General features: G+C 46.7%; 1 protein-coding gene across 3 annotated transcripts in view; it reads right to left on the bottom strand.

Moving 5' to 3' along the window:
• The window catches only part of DOCK1 (dedicator of cytokinesis 1), a 552,732-nt gene that overhangs the window by 184,788 nt on the left and 345,496 nt on the right, over positions 1–22,448 (bottom strand). For all 3 annotated transcript variants that reach the window (XM_038743481.1, XM_038743482.1, XM_038743483.1), the window contains exon 29: positions 16,657–16,751. In XM_038743481.1, coding sequence (XP_038599409.1) covers positions 16,657–16,751 — 95 coding nt within the window. The remainder of the gene's footprint in view (positions 1–16,656; positions 16,752–22,448) is intronic.

Genomic DNA, 22,448 nt, shown 5'->3' with positions numbered 1-22,448 from the left:
GTCTTTGTCCAGAAACGCTCTGGGCATATCACTCCCCTCCTCAAAAATCTCCAGTGGCTACCAATCAACCTACGCATCAGGCAGAAACTCCTCACTCTCGGCTTCCAGGCTGTCCATCCCCTCGCCCCCTCCTACCTCACCTCCCTTCTGTCCTTCTCCAGCCCAGCCCGCACCCTCCGCTCCTCTGCCACAGCTAATCTCCTCACCGTACCTCGCTCTCGCCTGTCCCGCCATCGACCCCCGGCTCACGTCCTCCCCCTGGCCCGGAATGCCCTCCCTCTGCCCACCCGCCAAGCTAGCTCTCTTCCTCCCTTCAAGGCCCTACTGAGAGCTCACCTCCTCCAGGAGGCCTTCCCACACTCAGCCCCCTCCTTCCTCTTCCCCTCCTCCTCCTCTCCATCCCCCTCGCCTTACCTCCTTCCCCTCCCCACAGCACCTGTAAATATGTATATATCTTTGTATGTATTTATTACTCTATTTTATTTGTACATATTTATTCTATTTATTTTACTTTGTTAATATGTTTTGTTTTGTTCTCTGTCTCCCCCTTCTAGACTGTGAACCCGCTGTTGGGTAGGGACCATCTCTAGATGTTGCCAACTTGTACTTCCCAAGCGCTTAGTACAGTGCTCTGCACACAGTAAGCGCTCAATAAATACGATTGAATGAATGAACGAATGAAAGTGCTTAGAAGAGTGCTCTGTATACCGTAAGTACTCAATAACCTCCAGTGACTCAGGTTATTGCCATCATATTATAGAGCCCGGGCTTTGGAGTCCTAGGTCATGGGTTCATATCCGGCCTCTGCCAATTGCCAGCTGTGTGACTCTGGGCAAGTCACTTCACTTCTCTGTGCCTCAGTTTACCTCATCTGTAAAATGGGGATTAGGACTGTGAGCCCCCAATGGGACAACTTGATCACCTTGTAACCTCCCCAGCGCTTAGAACAGTGCTTTGCACATAGTAAGCGCTTAATAAATGCCATCATTATTATTATTATTATTATTGACTGACTGACGACTGATTGACTGATGACTAAGCACTTAGCGCTTAGTTCAGTGCTCTGCACACAGTAAGCACTCAATAAATACGATTGAATGACTGAATAAATGAATGAATGAATGAATGAGTGAACTGAACAATTACCTATAAATACTGAAAGTGGAAACGTACTTTGACTCTCCTCCCCGTTGGTCCTTGCACTTGGATTTGCTCCCTTTACTCACCCCTCCCTCAGCCCCACAGCACTTATGTATACACACATAATTTATTTCTATTAATGCCTGTCTCCCCGGCTAGACTCTGAGCTCCTTGTTCATTCATTCATTCATTCATTCATTCAACCATATTTATTGAGCGCTTACTGTGTGCAGGGCACTGTACTAAGCGCTTGGGAAGTACAAGTTGGCAACATACAGAGACGGTCCCTGCCCAACAACAGGCTCACAGTCTAGAAGGGGGAGACAGACAACAAAACAAAACACGTGGACAGGTGTCAAGTCATCAGAATAAATAGAAACACTTACAGAAACACTTATCTGTTGTGTGACCTTGAGCAAGTCACTTATTTCTCTGGGCCTCAGTGCCCTCGTCTGCAAAATGGGGATTCATTACCTGCTCTCCCTTCTACTTAGACTAAGCTCCACTGGGGAACTGATTATTCTGTATCTACCCCCAGAACTTAGCACAGAGTAAATGCACAAATACCACAAATATTATTATCAGTTTTTTGAAAGGGAAGAGGAGAACAGAAGATTGGCGAATTATCTTCAAACTTGTGGGCAGGGAATGCGTCTACCAGCCCTGTTGGATTGTACTCTCCCATGCGCTTAGAACAGGGCTCTGCACACAGTCAGCGCTCGATAAATACCACTGATTGATGAATCTAAAACAACCACATTACATTTCTCCGTTGTAAACAGAATCAGATAAAACTATATTGGATTCATTTTAACTATGATGTTTTCTTCTGTCCCTCGATACAATACAATACAATACACTACCAGAAAATTAGTTCCCTGGGCTAAGGAAACCATTCCACCTAGATAAATCAATTTTACATTACGACGATGATGGAATAGCCCATTCCAAAGAAAGGCTAAAGCTGTAAGAGCAAAGCGTGATCTTTTCATGGTGATACGATCAGCATTCACACCATCCGCTGGTTGGGATTTTGCTATCGGTTCAGTTCTTTTTTCCATTTCTCAATTTCTTATTTTCACGGAAGGCGGATGCTGTCCTCAGACCCCGGGGAGAACAGAAACACTGTGGCCAAGGGCTAGAGCCCGGGCCTGGGAATCAGAAGGATCTGAGTTCTAATCCCAGCTCTGCCACTTGCCTGCTGGGTGACCTTGGGCAAATCACTTCACTACTCTGGGCCTCAGTTACCTCAAATGTTAAACGGGGACTGAGAATGGGAGCCGCACATGGGACTGTTTCCAACTTTGATTAGTTTGCATCTACCTCAGTGCTTAGTACGGTGCCTGGTAATATTAATAATAATAATGGTGGTATTAGAGAAGCAGCATGGCTCAGTGGAAAGAGCACGGGCTTTGGAGTCAGAGGTCATGGGTTCAAATCCGGGCTCCACCACTCGTCAGCTGTGTGGCTTTGGGCAAGTCACTTCTTAACCTCTCTGGGCTTACAGTCTGTAAAATGGGGATTAAGACTGTGAGCCCCACATGGGGCAACCTGATCACCTTGTAAATTCCCCAGCACTTAGAACAGTGCTCTGCACATAGTAAGTGCTTAATAAATGCCATTATTACTATTATTATTATTATTATTTGTTAAGCGCTTACTATGTGCCAAACACTGTTCTAAGCGCTGGGGGGGGGGGGGATACAAGGTGATTGTGGTTGTCCCATGTGGGGCTCACAGTCTTAGTCCCCATTTTACAGATGAGGGAACTGAGGCCCAGAGAAGCTAAGTGACTTGCCCAAGGTCACACAGCTGACAAGTGGCAGAGCCGGGATTCGAACCCATGACCTCTGACTCCCAAACCCGTGGTACAGAGTAAGCGCTTAACAAATACCACAAGCAGCGTGGCTCAGTGGAAAGAACACAGGCTTTGGAGTCAGAGGTCATGGGCTCAAATCCCAGCTCCACCAAATGTCAGCTGTGTGACTTCGGGCAAGTCACAACTTCTCTGTGCCTGCTACCTCATCTGTAAAATGGGGATTAAGACTGTGAGCCCCCCCGCGGGACAACGTGATCACCTTCTAACCTCCCCAGCGCTTAGAACAGTGCTTTGCACATAGTAAGCGCTTAATAAATGCTATTATTATTATTATATTAAAAAAAGGATGAGCCCCACCTACATGAGGAAAGAAATCATCATCATCATCATCAATCGTATTTATTGAGCGCTTACTGTGTGCAGAGAAGTCAATAGAGACATCACGCATGACGGTTCCAAAGCAAGAAGATTGGCAATCAGAGCAGTGGCAGTAGTAGCAGCAGCAGCAGTAAATTTGGAAGTAATAGTAGCACTTATCCTATCCCGCCTTGATTACTGTATCAGCCTCCTCGCTGACCTCCCTGCCTCCTATCTCTCCTCTCTCCAGTTCACTCTGCTGCCTGCATCCTTTTTCTACAAGACTGCTCAGGCCATGTTCCCCATTCCTCAAGAACCGCCGGTGGTTGCCCATCCAACTCCTCATCAAACGAAAACTCCTCCCCGACTTTAAAGAATTCAATCACCTCGCCCCCTCCTACCTCACCTCACTAATCTACTACAACTCAGAGCACACACTTCACTCCTCTAGTGCTAACCTTCTCACTGTACTTCCATCTTATATAACTCACTCTGACCCCTCGCCCACATCCTACCTCTGGCCTGGAACGCCCTCCCTCCTCAAATCCAACAGACAATGACTCTCCCCTCCTTCAAAGCCCATCTCCTCCAAGAGGCCTTCCCTGATTAAGCCCTCCTTTCCTCTTCTCCCACTCCCTTCTGCGTCTCCCTGACTCGCGCCCTTTATTCGTCCCCCCCCAGCCCCACAGCACTTATATTAATATCCGTCATTTATTTATTTCTATTAATGCCTGTCTCCCCTCTATCAATCAATCAATCAATCATATTTATTGAGCGCTTACTGTGTGCAGAGCACTGTATTAAGCGCTTGGGAAGTACAAGTTGGCAAGACAGTAAGCTCACTGTGGGCAGGGAATGTGTCTGTGATACTGCTATGTCATACTCTCCCAAGGGCTTAGCACAGGGCCCTGCACACAGTAAGCGCTCGATAAAAACGACCGCGTGATTTAGCAACCATGCACGGGAAAGAGTTTCTCTGCACCGTTATGGGGACACTGAGCCCCCTTTTTCCTCTCCACCTCACCATCCCTCCCGCCTTACCTCCTTCCCCTCCCCTCAGCACCTGGATATATGTTTGTACAGATTTATTACTCTATTTATTTTACTGGTACATTATTTACTATTTTGTTTATTTTGTTACTGATACGCATCTAGCTTTATTTCTATTTATTCTGATGACTTGACACCTGTCTATATGTTTTTTTGTTGTTGTCTATCTCCCCCTTCTAGACTGTGAGCCCGTTGTTGGGTAAGGTTTGTCTCTATATGTTGCCAACTTGTACTTCTCAAGCGCTTAGTCCAGTGCTCTGCACACAGTAAGCGCTCAATAAATACGAATGACTGAATGAATGAATGAATGACACAAGACTTGGCTGTGATGAGTGTTACAGAACACGTGGTTTAAAGAAACCAAGCAGGTTATCAAATTACAGTGACAGGAACGGACAGCAAAGTTGTCTTCAATCAACAAATCCATTAGAAGGCAACAATAAAATGGGATTGTTGGCTCATCAGGATCTGCTTCGGCTCCCCTGCTAACAACCACAGAGACCATTCCGCACCTCGAGCGTGCCGTTTCCCCCCACCTGCCATCTCCCAGCGCCCTTTCGCGGACGGGGTGCAGGTATTGGGAAGCTCTTTCCTCTGGGATGAGGGAAACAGTCAACGAGTCAGAAGCAGCTTGGCCTAGCGCATACAGCCAGGCCTAGGAGTCAGAGGACCTGGGTTCTAATCCTGGCTCCACACTTGTCTTCTGGGTGACCTTGGGCAAATCACTTCACTTCTCTGTGCCTCGGTTACCTCATGGGGATTAAATCCTACTCCCTCATATTTAGGCTGTGAGCTCCATGTGGGACAGAGGCTGTGTTCAACCTGATTGCTCTGTATCTACCATAGTGCATAGAACAGAACTTGGCACATAGCAAGGGCATAACAAGTACCATAATGATAATAATTACTATTATTATTAATAGTAACGATAATAATGATGTGTACCCCCAGGCAGAAAAAGTTCCAGACATTAGGCTGCAATCTCCAGTAAATTTAACCCTGGCTGTCAACATGAAATATTTTGTTAAGTGGGAAACTCCTCTGGCCTGCCTAAATCACGGTAATCCACCTATGCTTTCAATCAATCAATCAATCCACCATCCAATACCATTTATTGAGCGCTTACTGTGTGCAGTGCACTGTACAAAGCACTTGGAAGAGTACAACAAAGTTAGTAATCAATCAATCAATCATATTTATTGAGCACTTTCCTAAGTGCTTGGGAAAGTATAATAGAGCAGAGTTGGTAGACACATTACCTACATCTAATAAGCATACCCCCCAAAATATTTATGGTATTGGTTAAGCACTTACTGGGTATTAAGAATTGATTGATCCGTCAATTGCTGGGCTGCAGAGGTCACCCACAGATCTCACTCACATCCAACATCACTTATCAAGCAAAAACTCCTCACCCTCAGCTTCAAGGCTGTCCATCCCGTCGCCCCCTCCTACCTCACCTCCCTTCTGTCCTTCTCCAGCCCAGCCCGCACCCTCCACTCCTCCGCCGCTAATCTCCTCACCGGGTCTCGTTCTCGCCTGTCCCGCCGTCGACTCCTGGCCCACGTCATCCCCCTGGCCTGGAATGCCCTCCCTCCACACATCCACCAAGCTAGCTCTCCTCCTCCCTTCAAAGCCCTACTGAGAGCTCACCTCCTCCAGGAGGCCTTCCCAGACTGAGCCCCATTTTCTCCTCTTCCTCCCCATTCCCCCCCGCCCTACCTCCTTCCCCTCCTCTCAGCACCTGTATATATATTTGTACAGATTTATCACTCTATTAATTTTGTTAATGATGTGCACATAGCTTTAGTTCTATTTGTTCTGATGATTTTGACACTGTCTCCATGTTTTGTTTTGTTGTCTGTCCCCCCCTTCTAGACTGTGAGCCCGTTGTTGGGTAGGGACCGTCACTATATGTTGCCGACTTGTACTTCCCAAGTGCTTAGTACAGTGTTCTGCACATAGTTAAGTGCTCAATAAATATGATTGAATGAATGAATGAATGAACCTGACTTCTGGCCAGTCGCTGCCTATGGAAATCTGGAAGCTTCCTTAAGCCACGGACACCCCACCTTCAGAGAGCCATCAATAGAGCTCAATAAGAAGAAGAAGAAGAATGGCATTTATTAAGCGCTTACTATGTGCAAAGCACTGTTCTAAGCTCTGGGGAGGTTACAAGGAGATCAGGTTGTCCCACGGGGGGCTCACAGTCTTCATCCCCCTTTTCCACATGAGGTAACTGAGGCCCAGAGAGTTAAGTGACTTGCCCAAAGTCACAGAGCTGACAATTGGCAGAGCAGGGATTTGAACCCATGACCCCTGACTCCAAAGCCCATCTTATTTCCACTGAGCCACGCTGCTTTGATCATCAGTGCTCCATCATTAGATTCCCAGGAAACTCACGCCCAGCTCACTGACAGTCCGCCGGGATCCTTAAGTGGCTTGACCAAAGCCACACAGTTTGAACCCATGACCCACCTTCCCATTCTGAGCCCCCTCATTCCTCTCCCCCTCCTCCTCCTCTCCATTCCCCGCCTTACCTCCTTCCCCTCCCCACAGAACCTGCATATATGTATATGTGTTTGTACATATTTATTACTCTATTTATTTTATTTGTACATATTTATTCTATTTCATTTTGTTAATATGGACCATCTCTATATGTTGCCAACTTGTACTTCCCAAGCACTTAGTACAGTGCTCTGCACACAGTAAGTGCTCAATAAATATGACTGAATGAATGAATGTTCTCTGAGCTCACAGATGAGCACAGTTCGGTCTGATCTCTGAAGGCAGAGGAGAGGACAATTTTCTCTAGTCTCCCCATCCCCTCCGGCCCTACCTCCTTCCCTTCCCCACAGCACTTGTATATATTTGTGCAGATTTATTACTCTATTTTACTTGTACATATTTACTACTCTATTTTGTTAATGATGTTCTATTCTGATGGTTTTGACACCCGTCTACATATTTTGTTTAAATAATAATAATAATAACGATGGTATTTGTTAAGTGCCTACTATGTGCACAGCACTGTTCTAAATGCTGGGGGGATACAAGGTGATCAGGTTGTCCCATGTGGGGCTCACAATCTTAATCCCCATTTTACAGATGAGGTAACTCAGGCACAGAGAAGTTAAGTGACTTGCCCAAGGTCACACAGCCAGTAAGTGGCGGAGCCAGGATTAGAACCCATGACCTCTGACTCCAGAGCCCGGGCTCTTTCCACTGGGCCACCCTCCTTCTCTGTTTTGTTGTCTGTCTCCCCCTTCTAGATGTGAGTCCGTTGTTGGGTAGGGACGGTCTCTATATGCTGCCGACTTGAACTTCCCAAACGCTTAGTACAGTGCTCTGCACACAGTAAGCGCTCAATAAATATGATTGAATGAATGAATGAATGAATGGTCTCTGAGAGAAGACGGGAGCACAGTTTGGTCTGGTCTCCAAGAGCACAGATGAAGAAGGTTTGGTCTCGTTTCTGAGGGCAGAGGAGAGCACGATTCCATCTGCTCTCCACGTACTAACTAATAATAATAATAATTATGGTATTTGTTAAGCGCTTACTATGGACCAAGCATTGTCTAAGTGCTGGGGTAGATACAACATAATACACCATCATTACATCACCATCACCATAACATCTGTTATATTATGTTATACTCTCTCAAGTGCTTAGTAATAATAATAATAATTTTGGTATTTGTTAAGCGCTTACTATGTGCTGAGCACTTTTCTAAGCTCTGAGGGAGATATAAGGTAATCAGGTTGTCCCCACATGGGGCTCACAGTCTTAATCCCCATTTTACAGATGAGGTAACTGAGGCCCAGTGAAGTTAAGTGACTTGCCCAAAGTCACACGGCTGATAAGTGGTGGAGGCGGGATTAGAACCCATGACCTTTGACACCCAAGCCCGTGCGCGTTCCACTAAGCCACGCCAGCCCCAACATTTCACTCAGCTCATGGGCAGAAAGGGCTCAATCAATCCATCCACAGAATGTACTGAGCGTCGTCTGTGTGCTGAGTGCTGTACTGAGTGCTCAGAGAGTAGCAGGGAAGCAGATCAGCTTCCATGACAGAGAAACGTATTCTGGCACTGTTGGTCTAGAACAGTCCCCATTTAATTAGCACCTTGGAGTTTGCTTAATTAACTAGTTACACTGCTTTCATTATGACTCACAAGTCTCCACGCACGCTTGTAGCTGACACGTCTTGTGTCAAAAGGAAAAAAGATCTATTTTTGTAGGTGACTAACACTGTTTCATTAGGCTGTTTAAATAAAGATGATAATTGTTGCCCCAAAAGACTGGTGTTTATGGAGAACACAATTATCCCCATCGTACAATAATAATGGCATTTGTTAAGTGCTTACTACGTGCAAAGCACTGTTCTAAGTGCTGGGGAGGTTACAAGGTGATCAGGTCGTCCCACGGGTGGGCTCACAATCTCAATCCCCATTTTACAGATGAGGTAACTGAGGCATAAAGAAGTTAAGTGACTTGCCCAAAGTCACACAGCTGACAGTTGACAGAGCTGGGATTTGAATCCATGACCTCTGACTCCAAAGCCCGGGCTCTTTCCACTGAGCCGTGCTGCTTCTCCATGCTTGTCAATGCAGGGTTTGGGTTTTTTTGCCTATTTAGCTGGATCTAATTAGCAAAATTGAGAGTTAAATTCTAAAAAGGCCCGGAAAACTTTTCTCTGATCTGGACTGGATTTCAGTCAATTTATCATGTTGCCTCACCCAAATTTTGCACCAGTGGACCTAAGTCAGTGGAACGAGTTCAGAAGGCCTGGGTTTGAGCCCCAGCTCCGCTCCTGGTCTGCCCCGTGACCTTGAACAACTCCCCTAACCTCTCTGGGCCTCGGTTTCCTCATCCGTAAAAATGGGAACATCCCTCTTCTCCTTCTCTCTTAGATTGTGAGGCCACGTCTGATTTGATGACCTGCACCTTCTCCAGTGCTTAGCACGATTCTTTTCGGCACAGAACAAATGCTTAATAAATGTCAAAATCATTATTAATTATTCAAAATCTCTGATGCACATTTTCGGTAAATATTAGTTCCAGGGAGTGACAGTGCCAGTGACAAGAAGTCAGTCACAGTTAATTGTATTTACTGAGCACTTACTGGGTGCGCTGTGACTGTGAGCTCCATGTGAGACAATCTGATCACCTTGTATTCCAGCGTTTAGAAGAGTGCATAGTAAGCACTTAAAAAATACCAACATTATTATTATTATTATTATTTCTCGACAAACCAGAGCGTTCCTACAGGGGTGGGGGTTGGGGCTTAGGCCAGCGGCTGAACATTTTGGTAAAGGGCTGGCTTTCTCTGGAACACCTGATGATGATAATAATAATAATAATAATAATAACAATAATAATAATAAATAATGGCATTTGCTAAGTGTTTACTGTGTGCCAGGCATGTTTTGTTTTGTTATCCATCTCCCCCTTCTAGACTGTGAGCCCGTTGTTGGGTAGGGACCTTCTCTATATGTTGCCAACTTCAACTTCCCAAGCACTTAATACAGTGCTCTGCACACAATAAGTGCTCAATAAATACGACTGAATGAATGAATAAATCCGTGAACACATCCATGTAGTCAGGAGGCTTCGGTGATACCTCTCCCGTCACCCATGTGTACAGACTGACACACGCGTGCATACTCACGTGTGGACACAGACGCACCACACAGACCCACATGCACGAACCTGCAGGCTTGCCCAGACCCCCAGACTCTCCCCTCGCTCCCGCACTATAATAATACTAATGATGGTATTTATTAAGCGCATACTATGTGCAAAACACTGTTCTAAGCGCTGGGGAGGTTACACGGTGATCAGATTGTCCCACAAGGGGCTCACAGTCTTAATCCCCATTTTCCAGATGAGGGAACTGAGGCCCAGAGAAGTGAAGTGACTTGCCCAAAGCCACACAGCGACAATTGGCGGAGCCGGGATTTGAACCCATGACTTCTGACTCCAAATCATAATAATGGCATTTATTGAGCGCTTACTATGTGCAAAGCACTGTTCTAAGCGCTGGGGAGGTTACAAGGTGATCAGGTTGTCCCACGTTGGGCTTACAAACTTAATCCCCATTTTACGGATGAGGTCACTGAAGCCCAGAGAAGTGAAGTGACTTGCCCAAAGTCACAGAGCTGATAATAATAATAATAATAATGGCATTTATTGAGTGCTTACTATGTGCAAAGCACTGTTCTAAGCGCTGGGGGGGATACAAGGTGATCTCGTTGTCCCACGGGGGACTCACAGTCTGCATCCCCATTTTACAGATGAGGGAACTGAGGCCCAGAGAAGTGAAGTGACTTGCTCAAAGTCACACAGCTGATAAGTGGTGGAACCGGGATTTATAATAATAATAATAATGGCATTTATTAAGCGCTTACTATGTGCAAAGCACTGTTCTAAGCGCTGGGGGGGATACAAGGTGATCTCGTTGTCCCACAGGGGTCTCACAGTCTTCACCCCCATTTTACAGATGAGGGAACTGAGGCCCAGAGAAGTGAAGTGACTTGCCCAAAGTCACACAGCGACAATTGGCGGAGCCGGGATTTGAACCCACGACCTCTGACTCCAAAGCCCGGGCTCTTTCCACCGACACACGCTGTTTCTCTGCTTCACTATGTGCTCAGCAGCACGACCGCAGGGGAGCCTTCTCCAACCTGCCCTTGTCCTCCCGGGGAGGCTAAATTTGGCGATGAAGACGGAATGAAGAGGCAACTCGAAATCACACTCGATCTGAAGAGCAGATGGCCACGGAGATCCAATCGCTCCGCGCCCTCGACAAGTGGCAGGCAAAAACCCTTGACTCGCAGAGGAGAGAGGAGGGTGGGGGAGCGGGCGGCCCCGGGGAGCATTCAGGGGCCCGAGAAGTAGCGTGACTCAGTGGAAAGAGCCTGGGTTTGGGAGTCATTCATTCAATCGTATTTATTGAGCTCTTACTGGGTGCAGAGCACTGGACTAAGCGCTTGGGAAGTCCAAGTTGGCAACATATAGAAGCAGCGTGGCTCAGTGGAAAGAGCCCGGGTTTGGGAGTCATTCATTCAATCGTATTTATTGAGCTCTTACTGGGTGCAGAGCACTGGACTAAGCGCTTGGGAAGTCCAAGTTGGCAACATATAGAAGCAGCGTGGCTCAGTGGAAAGAGCCCGGGCTTTGGAGTCAGAGGTCATGGGTTCAAATCCCGGCCCCGCCAACTGTCAGCTGTGTGACTTTGGGCAAGTCTCTTCACTTCTCTGGGCCTCAGTTACCTCAACTGTACAATGGGGATGAAGACTGTGAGCCCGCTGTGGGACAACCTGATCACCTTGTAACCTCCCCAGCGCTTAGAACAGTGCTTCGCACATAGTAAGCGCTTAACAAATACCATTATTATTGTTATAGACTGGCCCAAAGTCACACAGCTGATAAGTGGCAGAGGCGGAATTAGAACCCACAACCTGTAACTCCCAAGCCCGGGCTCTTGTCACTAAGCTATTTATTTATTTATTTTACTTGTACATATTTATTCTACTTATTTTAATTTCTTAATATGTTTTGTTTAGTTCTCTGTCTCCCCCTTCTAGACTGTGAGCCCGCTGTTGGGTAGGCACCGTCTCTATATGTTGCCAACTTGGACTTCCCAAGCGCTTAGTACAGTGCTCCGCACACAGTAAGTGCTCAATAAATACAATTGAGTGAATGAACTAGGCCACGTTGCTCTGATTGACAGGATCAGAGACCCACCCAAGCCCCTGCAACATCTTAGGCGCTCAGGGGAGAGCGGGGAATATCGGCACCTTGTAACATCACTGAGGCTTGAGCAGCAAATGCCAAGCTCAATGTCGAGGGCGAAGAACGTCGAGAACGATGAATGTCGAGGATGACACTGCCCAGACCGGCTGAAATGTATCCCGAGCCATTTGTGTAGAAACCATTTGTGAAGCTGCATAGCCAGAGAAGCAGTGTGGCCTAGCGGAAAGAGCTCGGGAATGAGAGGATCTGGGTTCCAATCCTACGTCCGCCACTTGTCTGCTGTGTGACCTCGGGCAAGTCACTTCACTTCCCTGGGTCTAAGTGCCCTCACCTGCAAAATGGGGATTCACGTCTTGTTCTTCTTCTTACTTAGATTTTGAGCCCCATGTGGGACCTGATTATCTTGTATCTTGTAGCTACCCTAGCTTGGCACATAGTAAGGGCTTAATAAACACCACATTTATCTATTTAATGATAATAATAATAATGATGGCATTTATGAAGCGCTTACTATGTGCAGAGCACTGTTCTAACCGCTGAGGAGGTTACAAGGTGATCAGGTTGTCCCACAGGGGGCTCACAGTCTTCATCCGCATTTTAATCCCAGTCATTCATTCTCAGTCTCTTTTGCAGGCTCCTCCTCCCCCTCCCATCCCCTTACTGTGGGGGTTCCCCAAGGTTCAGTGCTTGGTCCCCTTCTATTCTCGATCTACACTCACTCCCTTGGTGACCTCATTCGCTCCAACGGCTTCAACTATCATCTCTACGCTGATGACACCCAGATCTCCATCTCTGCCCCTGCTCTCTCCCCCTCTCTCCAGGCTCGCATCTCCTCCTGCCTTCAGGACATCTCCATCTGGATGTCCGCCCGCCACCTAAAACTCAACATGTCCAAGACTGAACTCCTTGTATTCCCTCCCAAACCCTGCCCTCTCTCTGACTTTCCCATCTCTGTTGACGGCACTACCATCCTTCCCGTCTCACAAGCCCGCAACCTTGGTGTCATCCTCGACTCCGCTCTCTCATTCACCCCTCACATCCAAGCCGTCACCAAAACCTGCCTGTCTCAGCTCCGCACCATTGCCAAGATCCGCCCTTTCCTCTCCATCTAAACCGCTACCCTGCTCGTTCAAGCTCTCATCCTATCCCGTCTGGACTACTGCACCAGCCTTCTCTCTGATCTCCCATCCTCATGTCTCTCCCCACTTCAATCCATACTTCACGCTGCTGCCAGATTGTCTTTGTCCAGAAACGCTCTGGGCATGTTACTCCCCTCCTCAAATATCTCCAGTGGTTACCAATCAATCTGCACATCAGACAGAAACTCCTCACCCTGGGCTTCCAGGCTCTCCATCACCTCGCCCCCTCCTACCTCACCTCCCTTCTCTCCTTTTCCAGCCCAGCCCACACCCTCCGCTCCTCTGCCGCTAGTCTCCTCACCGTTAGGCCTCCTTCTCGCCTGTCCTGCCATCGACCCCCGGCCCAAGTCATCCCCCGGGCCTGGAATGCCCTCCCTCTGCCCATCCTCCAAGCTAGCTCTCTTCCTCCCTTCAAGGCCCTACTGAGAGCTCACCTCCTCCAGAAGGCCTTCCCAGACTGAGCCCCTTCCTTCCTCTCCCCCTTGTTCCCCTCTCCATCCCCCCATCTTACCTCCTTTCCTTCCCCACAGCACCTGTATATATGGATATATGTGTGTACATATTTATTTATTTATTTTACTTGTACATATCTATTCTATTTATTTTATTTTGTTAGTATGTTTGGTTTTGTTCTCTGTCTCCCCCTTTTAGACTGTGAGCTCACTGTTGGGTAGGGACTGTCTCTATATGTTCCCAACTTGTACTTCCCAAGCGCTTAGTACAGTGCTCTGCACACACTAAGCACTCAATAAATACGATTGATTGATTGATTTTACAGATGAGGTAACTGAAGCACAGAGAAGTTAAGTGACTTGCCCAAAGTCACACAGCTGACAATTGGCAGAGCTGGGATTTGAACCCATGACCTCTGACTCGAAAGCCCGTGCTCTTTTCCACCGAGCCATGCTGCTTCTCTAAAAAAATCCTATGTGCAAAGCACTGTTCTAAGCGCTGGGGGGGATACAAGGTGATCAGGTTGTCCCACGTGCGGCTCACAGTCATCATCCCCGTTTTACAGATGAGGTAACTGATGCTCAGAGAAGTGAAGTGACTTGCCCGAGGTCACACAGCAGACATGTGGCGGAGCCAGGATTCGAACCCATGACCTCTGACTCCAAAGCCCGTGCTCTTTCCACTGAGCCACGCTGCTTCTCATAATTTAATAATCTCTCATAATTTAATAAATAATCTATTTATTATTATTATGAGGATACAGGAGACAGCGGCTCTGACTCTCATGTTTGGGGAAGCAGGGTTGTGGCACCCTTGCGGATAAGCACTAGCCCTTCGTGGAATGGTGTGTCTACTTATTTCCTGACCCCACTCTCTTACTCTGTGGAGAGTGATCTGTAAGCTACACATAGCTTAACTGTACGTAATGAAAGCGACATTTTCAAAACAAAAATGCAGTGCAAATGACGCAGAAAAAATCTTATTTCCCTGGATTATGGATGCTTACATTCCACTAAGAAAATTATCTTGTTCTTTCCTCTCTAAAATCTTTGAGCAAGTTGCCTTCAGCCTCTGTCTCCAGTTCCTTTCCCCCAGTTCTCTCCTTGACCTCTTCATTTCACGGAAGCCGCCCTCTCAAAGGTCACCAATGTTCTTCTTGCCAAATACAACAGATCTTTCTTAATTTCAGAGAACACCTGCCTCTTGTGTCGGGGAACGGAGGCCGGGAGGAGATTGGCGGGTGTTGGGAGGGTACGTGATCACAGTGTCTACTCCCAACATCCCGCCCCAGGGACACTCTATTACCTAACTCCTGTCAGAGAAGCAGCATGGCTCAGTGGAAAGAGCCCGGGCTTTGGAGTCAGAGGTCACGAGTTCAAATCCCAGCTCTGCCAATTGTCAGCTGTGTGACTTTGGGCAAGTCACTTCACTTCTCTGGGCCTCAGTTCCCTCATCTGTAATATGGGGATGAAGACTGTGAGCCCCCCATGGGACAACATGATCAACTTATATTCCCCCCCTGCACTTCAAACAGTGCTTTGCAAGGCAACTTGATTACACTCTATCCCCTCCCCAGCACTTAGAACAGTGCTTTGCACATCGTAAGCACTTAATACCGGCTCTGCCAACTGTCAGCTGTGTGACTTTGGGCAAGTCACTTAACTTCTCTGGGCCTCAGTTCCCTCATCTGGAAAATGGGGATTAAGACTGTGAGCCCCCCGTGGGACAACCTGACCACCTTGTGACCTCCCCAGCACTTAGAACAGTGCTTTGCACATAGTAAGCGCTTAATACATGCCATCATCATCATCATTAATAAATGCCATCATTATTATTATTATTATTATTATTACTAGGAAGATGGTCAGCCAAGCCCCGGGGCAGGTTCACTGGCCCCTTGAGGATCAGACCTGCTGATTCCTCAAACTCCCATATTCTCCGTAATAATAATACTAATGATAGTACTTACTAAGCGCTTACTATGTGCCAAGCACTGTTCTAAGCGCTGGGGTAGATACAAGGTAATCAGGTTTTCCCACCTGGGGCTCACAGTCTTAATCCCCATTTTTACAGATGAGGGAACTGAGGCCCAGAGAAGTGAAGCGACTTGCCCGAGGTCACACAGCAGACAAGCGGCAGAGCCGGGATTAGAACCCATAACCTCTGACTCCCAAGCCCAGGCTCCTGCCACTGAGTAGGCCGCTTGAGCCTCATTGTAGGCCACAGACCTGTGACCCTGTAACCATGGAGACCCGTGACCCTGGAACCACGCGACTACACAGCCACTTTGAAGTTAAGCGCCTCCATGTCTGATTCCCACCCGTGGATTCTCTCCCAGCACTAAGCACAGTGCTCTGCACACAGTAAGTGCTCAATAAGACTGAATAATAATCATAATGGCATTTATTAATCAATCAATTGTATTTCCAAAGCCCATGTTCTTTCCACTGAGCCACGCTGCTTCTCTGAATGAATAAACGGGTACCGTGCTCGGCAGACAGTAAAGAGAAGCAGCGTGGCTCGGTGGGAAAAAGCACGGGCTTGGGAGTCAGAGGTCATGGGTTCATATCCCGGCTCCGTCACATGTCTGCTGTGTGACCTTGGGGAAGCCACTTAACTTCTCTGTGCCTCAGTTACCTCATCTGTAAAATGGGGATTACTACTGTGAGCCCCATTTGGGACAACCTGATTACCGTGTATCCTCCCCAGCGCTCAGAACAGTGCTTTGCACATAGTAAGCGCTTAACAAATGCCAATATTATTATTATTAAAGGCTTAAAGAATACTACAACTGGGCCGACTACTAGCACTAATCCGGCCGACCGGAGATCACAGACGGCTCATTTTCCATCACCGAGGTCCCTCGGGCCCCCCAAAACTGATTTTCACCACAGTGTGATGCGTCGCAGTGTGAAATCCGTCCGGCCCCCGACTCACTTGTTCTGCATCGTGTTCATGATGACCCAGTCGAATGGGTACACGTTCTTCCCGATGAGGTTCTTGAACATGATGAATGTCTCCATGAGGAAGTCCTACAACGTGAGGGGAGACGCCTTGTCAGTCAATCCGTACATCCATCCATTAACTGTTTTTCTTTTTATGGTATTAGTTAAGCGTTTACTATATGCCAGGCACTACACTAAAGCACTGGGGAAATCAGTCAATCAATCAATCAATTGTATTTATTGAGCACTTACTGTGTGCAGAGCACTGTACTAAGCGCTTGGGAAGTACAAGTCGGCAACATATAGAGACAGTCCCTACCCAACATCATCATCATCATCAATCATATTTATTGAGCACTTACTGTGTGCAGAGCACTGTACTAAGCGCTTGGGAAGTACAAGTTGGCAACATATAGAGACAGTCCCTACCCAACAGTGGGCTCACAGTCTAAAAGGGGGAGACAGAGAACAAAACCAAACATACTAACAAAATAAAATAAATAGGATAGATATGTACAAGTAAAATAAATAGAGTAATAAATCCGTACAAACATATATCCATATATACAGGTGCTGTGGGGAAGGGAAGGAGGTAGGGTGGGGGGGATGGAGAGGGGGAGGAGGGGGAAATACAAGTTCATCAGGTTGGACCCAGTCCTGAGTGTGTACTGGGTTCAGAGCACTCTACTAAGCACTACGGAGAGTATAATAATAATAATGTTGGTATTTATTAAGAGCTTACTATGTGCAAAGCACTGTTCTAAGCGCTGGGGGGAACACAAGGAGATGAGGTTGTCCCACATTGGGCTCACAGTCTTAATCCCCATTTTACAGATGAGGGAACTGAGGCACAGAGAAGTGAAGTGACTTGCCCAAGGTCACACAGCAGACATGTCGGGGAGGTGAGCATAACAAAACAGAGTTGGTCGACACACTCCCTCCTCTGCCACACGTCTGCTGCGTGACTTTGGGCAAGTCACTTCACTTCTCTATCAGCTGTGTGACTTTGGGCAAGTCACTTAACTTCTCTGTGCCTCAGTTACCTCTTCTGTAAAATGGGGATCACGACTGTGAGCCCCCCGTGGGACAACATGATCACCTTGTAACCTCCCCAGCACTTAGAACAGTGCTTTGCACATAGTAAGCACTTAATAAACGCCATTATTACTATTATTATTCTCTGTGCCTCAGTTACCTCCCCTGTAAAATGGGGATTAAGACTGTGAGCCTCATGTGGGACAAAGACTGCGATTAATTTGTATCTACCACAGAGTTTAGTACAGTGCTTGGCACACAGTAAGTGCTTAATAGGTGTTAATAATAATAATAATAATAATGACATTTATTAAGCGCTTACTATGTGCCAAGCACTGTTCTAAGCACTGGGAAGGTTACAAGGTGATCAGGTTGTCCCACAGGGGGCTCAAAGTCTTAATCCCCAATTTACAGATAAGGTAAAAGGCACAGAGAAGTTAAGTGACTTGCCCACAATCACACAGCGGCAATTGGCGGAGTCGGCATTTGAACTCATGACCTCTGACTTCAAAGCCCATGCTCTTTCCACTGAGCAACACTGTTTCTCAGTACCATAATAATAATAATAATAATATAATATTATTATTATTGCCATCTCTATCCCAATATATATACTATTAATATAATATTAATATTGTAATATTAATAATAATAATAATTATTATTATTACAAGCTTACAGCCTAGAGGGAAAAACACCACTATTGAGCTTTTGTCAAAGAGCAAGTATCTGGCTGCTCCTTATCAATCACTCCATCAATCCATTGCATTTATCGAGCATTTACTGTGTGCAGAGCACTATACTGAGCACTTGGAAGAGTACAATATTACAACATAACCGAGTTGGTAGATTTGTTGCCCGCCCACAAAAAGCTTACAGTCTAGAGGGGGAGACAGACATTAATACAAACACATAAATTATGTAGCAGGACATATTCATTCAATCGTATTTATTGAGCGCCTACTGTGTGCAGAGCACTGTACTAAGTGCTTGGGAAGTACAAGGAAGAGGTAAATACAGCGTGAAATTCCAATAGAAACTAGTGGGAGAAGGGAAAATAAGGGCTTAGTTGGGGAAGGCCTCTTGAGGAGATGGGATTTTACTGTACTGAGAGCTTGGGAGAAAACACACACTTATAGACACAAACCCTGCTCTCAGGTAGCTTACACTCAACTGTGAGCAGAACACTGTGTGAAGCACTTGACACCAATCCACATGTTTTGTTTTATTGTCTGTCTCCCCCTTCTAGATTGTGAGCCCGTTGTTGGGTCGAGAACGTCTCTATCTGTTGCCGACTTGTACTTCCCAAGCACTTAGTACAGTGCTCTGCACACGGTAAGCGCTCAATAAATACGATTGAATGAATGAATGAATGAAATCAATCAATCAGCAGAGAAGCAGCGTGGCTCAATGGAAAGAGCCGAGCTTTGGAGTCAGAGGTCGTGGGTTCAAACGGCAGCTCCGCCAGTTGTCACCTGTGTGACTTTGGGCAAGTCACTTCACTTCTCTGGGCCTCAGATACCTCATCTGTAAAATGGGGATTAACACCGTAAGCCCCCCGTGGGACAACCTGATCACCTTGTAACCTCCCCAGCGCTTAGAACAGTGCTTTGCACATAGTATGTGCTTAATAAATGCCATCATTATTATTGTTATTATTTTTATAGACACAAACCCTGCTCTCAGGTAGCTTACACTCAACTGTAATCAGAACACTGTGTGAAGCACTTGGAAATCAATCAATCGGTCAATAGTATTTACTGATCTCTTACTGTGAGCACAGCAGTGCTTGGCAGTGCAATATAACAGAGTTGGTAGACATAGCCGCTGCTTATAACAAGCTCACGGTCTTCTGGGGGAAGCAGACATTGAAATATTTAAGAATTTGGACATAAGTGCTGTAGGGTTGAGAGGGGGTAAATAAAGGGTATAAATCCAAGTGGAAGAGTGATGCAGAAGGGAAAGGGAGTAGGGGAAAAGAGAGCGATGGGATGTTAATAAGGCTTTGTAGGTGGAGAGAGTGATGGTCTGTCAGATACGAAGAGGGCAGGCGTTCCACACCAGAGGCAGGACATGTGTGAGAGGTGAGTAGTTTCGTGTTAAAGGAGAGAAGTACATGAGTTAGGTTGTGGGAAATCAGCGAAAACATTTAGTAGACACCATCTCTATCCCAAGGAGCTTAGTTTATAACTTAACCATTCACGCTAAAACAATAGAAAATGAAAAGATAAACACAGGAGTCTGTCCCCTTCTAGACTGTGAGCCTGTATTGCGCAGGGATCGTCTCTATTTGTTGCTGAATTGTACTGCCCAAGCACTAAGTACAGTGCTATGAACACAGTAAGCGCTCAATAAATACGATCAAATGAATTGAATGAATGAATATCTGGTTGTCAGAGTCAGATTCTAAGCCCTGTGAGGGCAGGGAATGTCTTACTTGCTTCTATTAAATTATCCCAAGGGCTGCAAACAGTGCTCTGTAAAGAGGAGGTACACAATAAAAATTATCAACAGCTAGTTGTACGCTCCGAAGCACTTCACACAGTGCTTTGTGCTCCATGGGCACTCAGTACATCCATTCCATGATGGATCATTTAGGTTGACAAGACAATGCCCATCTTCCCCACCAAGATGGAAACAGCAGGCTGTTAGCTGGATTCTTTGGGATGTTGACTTATTGACTGATCGATAAATAAGAGTGATGTCAGTCAGTCAGTTGTATTTATTGAGGGATTACTGTGCACAGCGCCCTGTACTAAAGCAAAAACTCCTCACTCTCGGCTTCAAGGCTGTCCATCCCCTCGCCCCCTCCTACCTCACCTCCCTTCTCTCCTTCTCCAGCCCAGCCCGCACCCTCCACTCCTCTGCCGCCGCTAACCTCCTCACCGTTAGGCCTCGTTCTCGCCTATCCCGCCGTCGACCCCCGGCCCACGTCCTCCCCCGGGCCTGGAATGCCCTCCCTCCGCACATCTGCCAAGCTAGCTCTCTTCCTCCCTTCAAAGCCCTCCCGAGAGCTCACCTCCTCCAAGAAGCCTTCCCACACTGAGCCCCCTTTTTCCTCTCTTCCTCCCCATCCCCCCTGCCCTACCTCCTTCCCCTCCCCACAGCACCTGTACATATGTCTGTACAGATTTATTACTCTATCTATTTTACTTTACATATTTACTATTCTATTTTGTTAATGATGTGCATCTAGCTTTATTTCTATTTATTCTGATGACTTGACACCTGTCCACATGTTTCTTTTTGTTGTCTGTCTCCCCCTTCTAGACTGTGAACCTGTTGTTGGGTAGGGACCATCTCTGTATGTTGCCAACTTGCACTTCCCAAGCACTTAGGACAGTGCTCTGCACACAGTAAGTGCTCAATAAATATGATTGAATAGATGAATGAATACTAAGCACTTGAGAGAGTTCAATATAACAATGAACAGACACATTTCCTGCCCACAATGAGCTTAGAGACTAGAGGGGGAGGCAGACATTGATAGGAACAAATAAATTACAGCAGCATGGCATAGTGGGTAGAGCACAGGCCTGGGACTCAGAAGGTCATGGGCTCTAATCTCAGTTCTGCCACTTGTCTGCCGTGTGACCTTGGGCAAGCCACTTCACTTCTCTGGGCCTCAGTTACGTCATCTGCAAAATGGGGATTGAGACTGGGAGCCCCAAGTGGGACAGGGACTGAGTCCAACCCCATTTGCTTATATTCATCCCAGTGCTTAGTACAGTGCCTGGCACACAGTAAGCACTTAACAAATACCACAGTTATTACTATTATTATTATTATTATTAACTGGTGGAGGGCTGGGAGTGGGGATGAATGAAGGGAGCAAGTCAGGGTGATACAGAAGGAATACGGAGAAGACGAAAGGAGGGCTTAGTCAGGGAAGGCCTCTTGGAGGAGATGTATCATCAATAAGACTTTGAAGGAGGGGAGAGAAATTGTCCGTCTTATTTGAGGAGGGAGAGAGTTCCAGGTCACAGGCAGGATAATAATAATAATAATAATAATAATGACATTTGTTAAGCACTTACTATGTGCAAAGAACTGTTCTAAGCTCTGGGGGGATACAAAGTGATCAGTTTGTCCCACGTGGGGCTCACAGTCTTCATCCCCATTTTACAGATGAGGTAACTGAGGCTTCGAGAAGTTAAGTGACTTGCCCAAGTTCACACAGCAGACATGTAGCAGAGCTGGGATTCGAACCCATGACCTCTGACTCCAAAGCCCATGCTCTTTCCACTGAGCCACGCTGCTTCTCTTGGGATGTGGGCGAGGGGTCGGCGGCAAGGTAGATGAGATGGAGGCCTCTACACTGTGAGCTCCTCTAGACTTAGAGCTTGTTGTGGGCAGGGGTTGTCTCTCTTTATTGCTGTATTGTACTTTCCAAGCACTTAGTACAGTGCTCTGCAGACAGTAAGCGCTCAATAAATTCAATTGAATGAACTGAATGAATGGAGGCACAGTGAGAAGGTTGGCATTAGAAGAGCCAAGTATGTGGGCTAGGTTGTAGTAAGAGAGTAGCAAGGTGAGGTAGGAGGGGGCAAGGGGATTGACTGCTTTAAAGCCAACGGTGAAAAGTCTCCGTTTAATGTGGAAGTGGATGGGAAACCACTGAAGGTTCTTGAGGAATGGGAAAGCATATCCTGAACATTTCTGTAAAAAAATGATCTGGGCAGCAGAGTGAAGAATGGACTGAAGTGGGGAGAGACAGGAAGCTGGGAGGTCAGCGAGAAGGCTGATACA

This window comes from Tachyglossus aculeatus, chromosome 3 (assembly GCF_015852505.1).
Source record: "Tachyglossus aculeatus isolate mTacAcu1 chromosome 3, mTacAcu1.pri, whole genome shotgun sequence".
Classification (NCBI taxonomy): Eukaryota; Metazoa; Chordata; class Mammalia; order Monotremata; family Tachyglossidae; genus Tachyglossus; species Tachyglossus aculeatus.
This window is presented reverse-complemented; position numbering and strand designations above follow the sequence as displayed.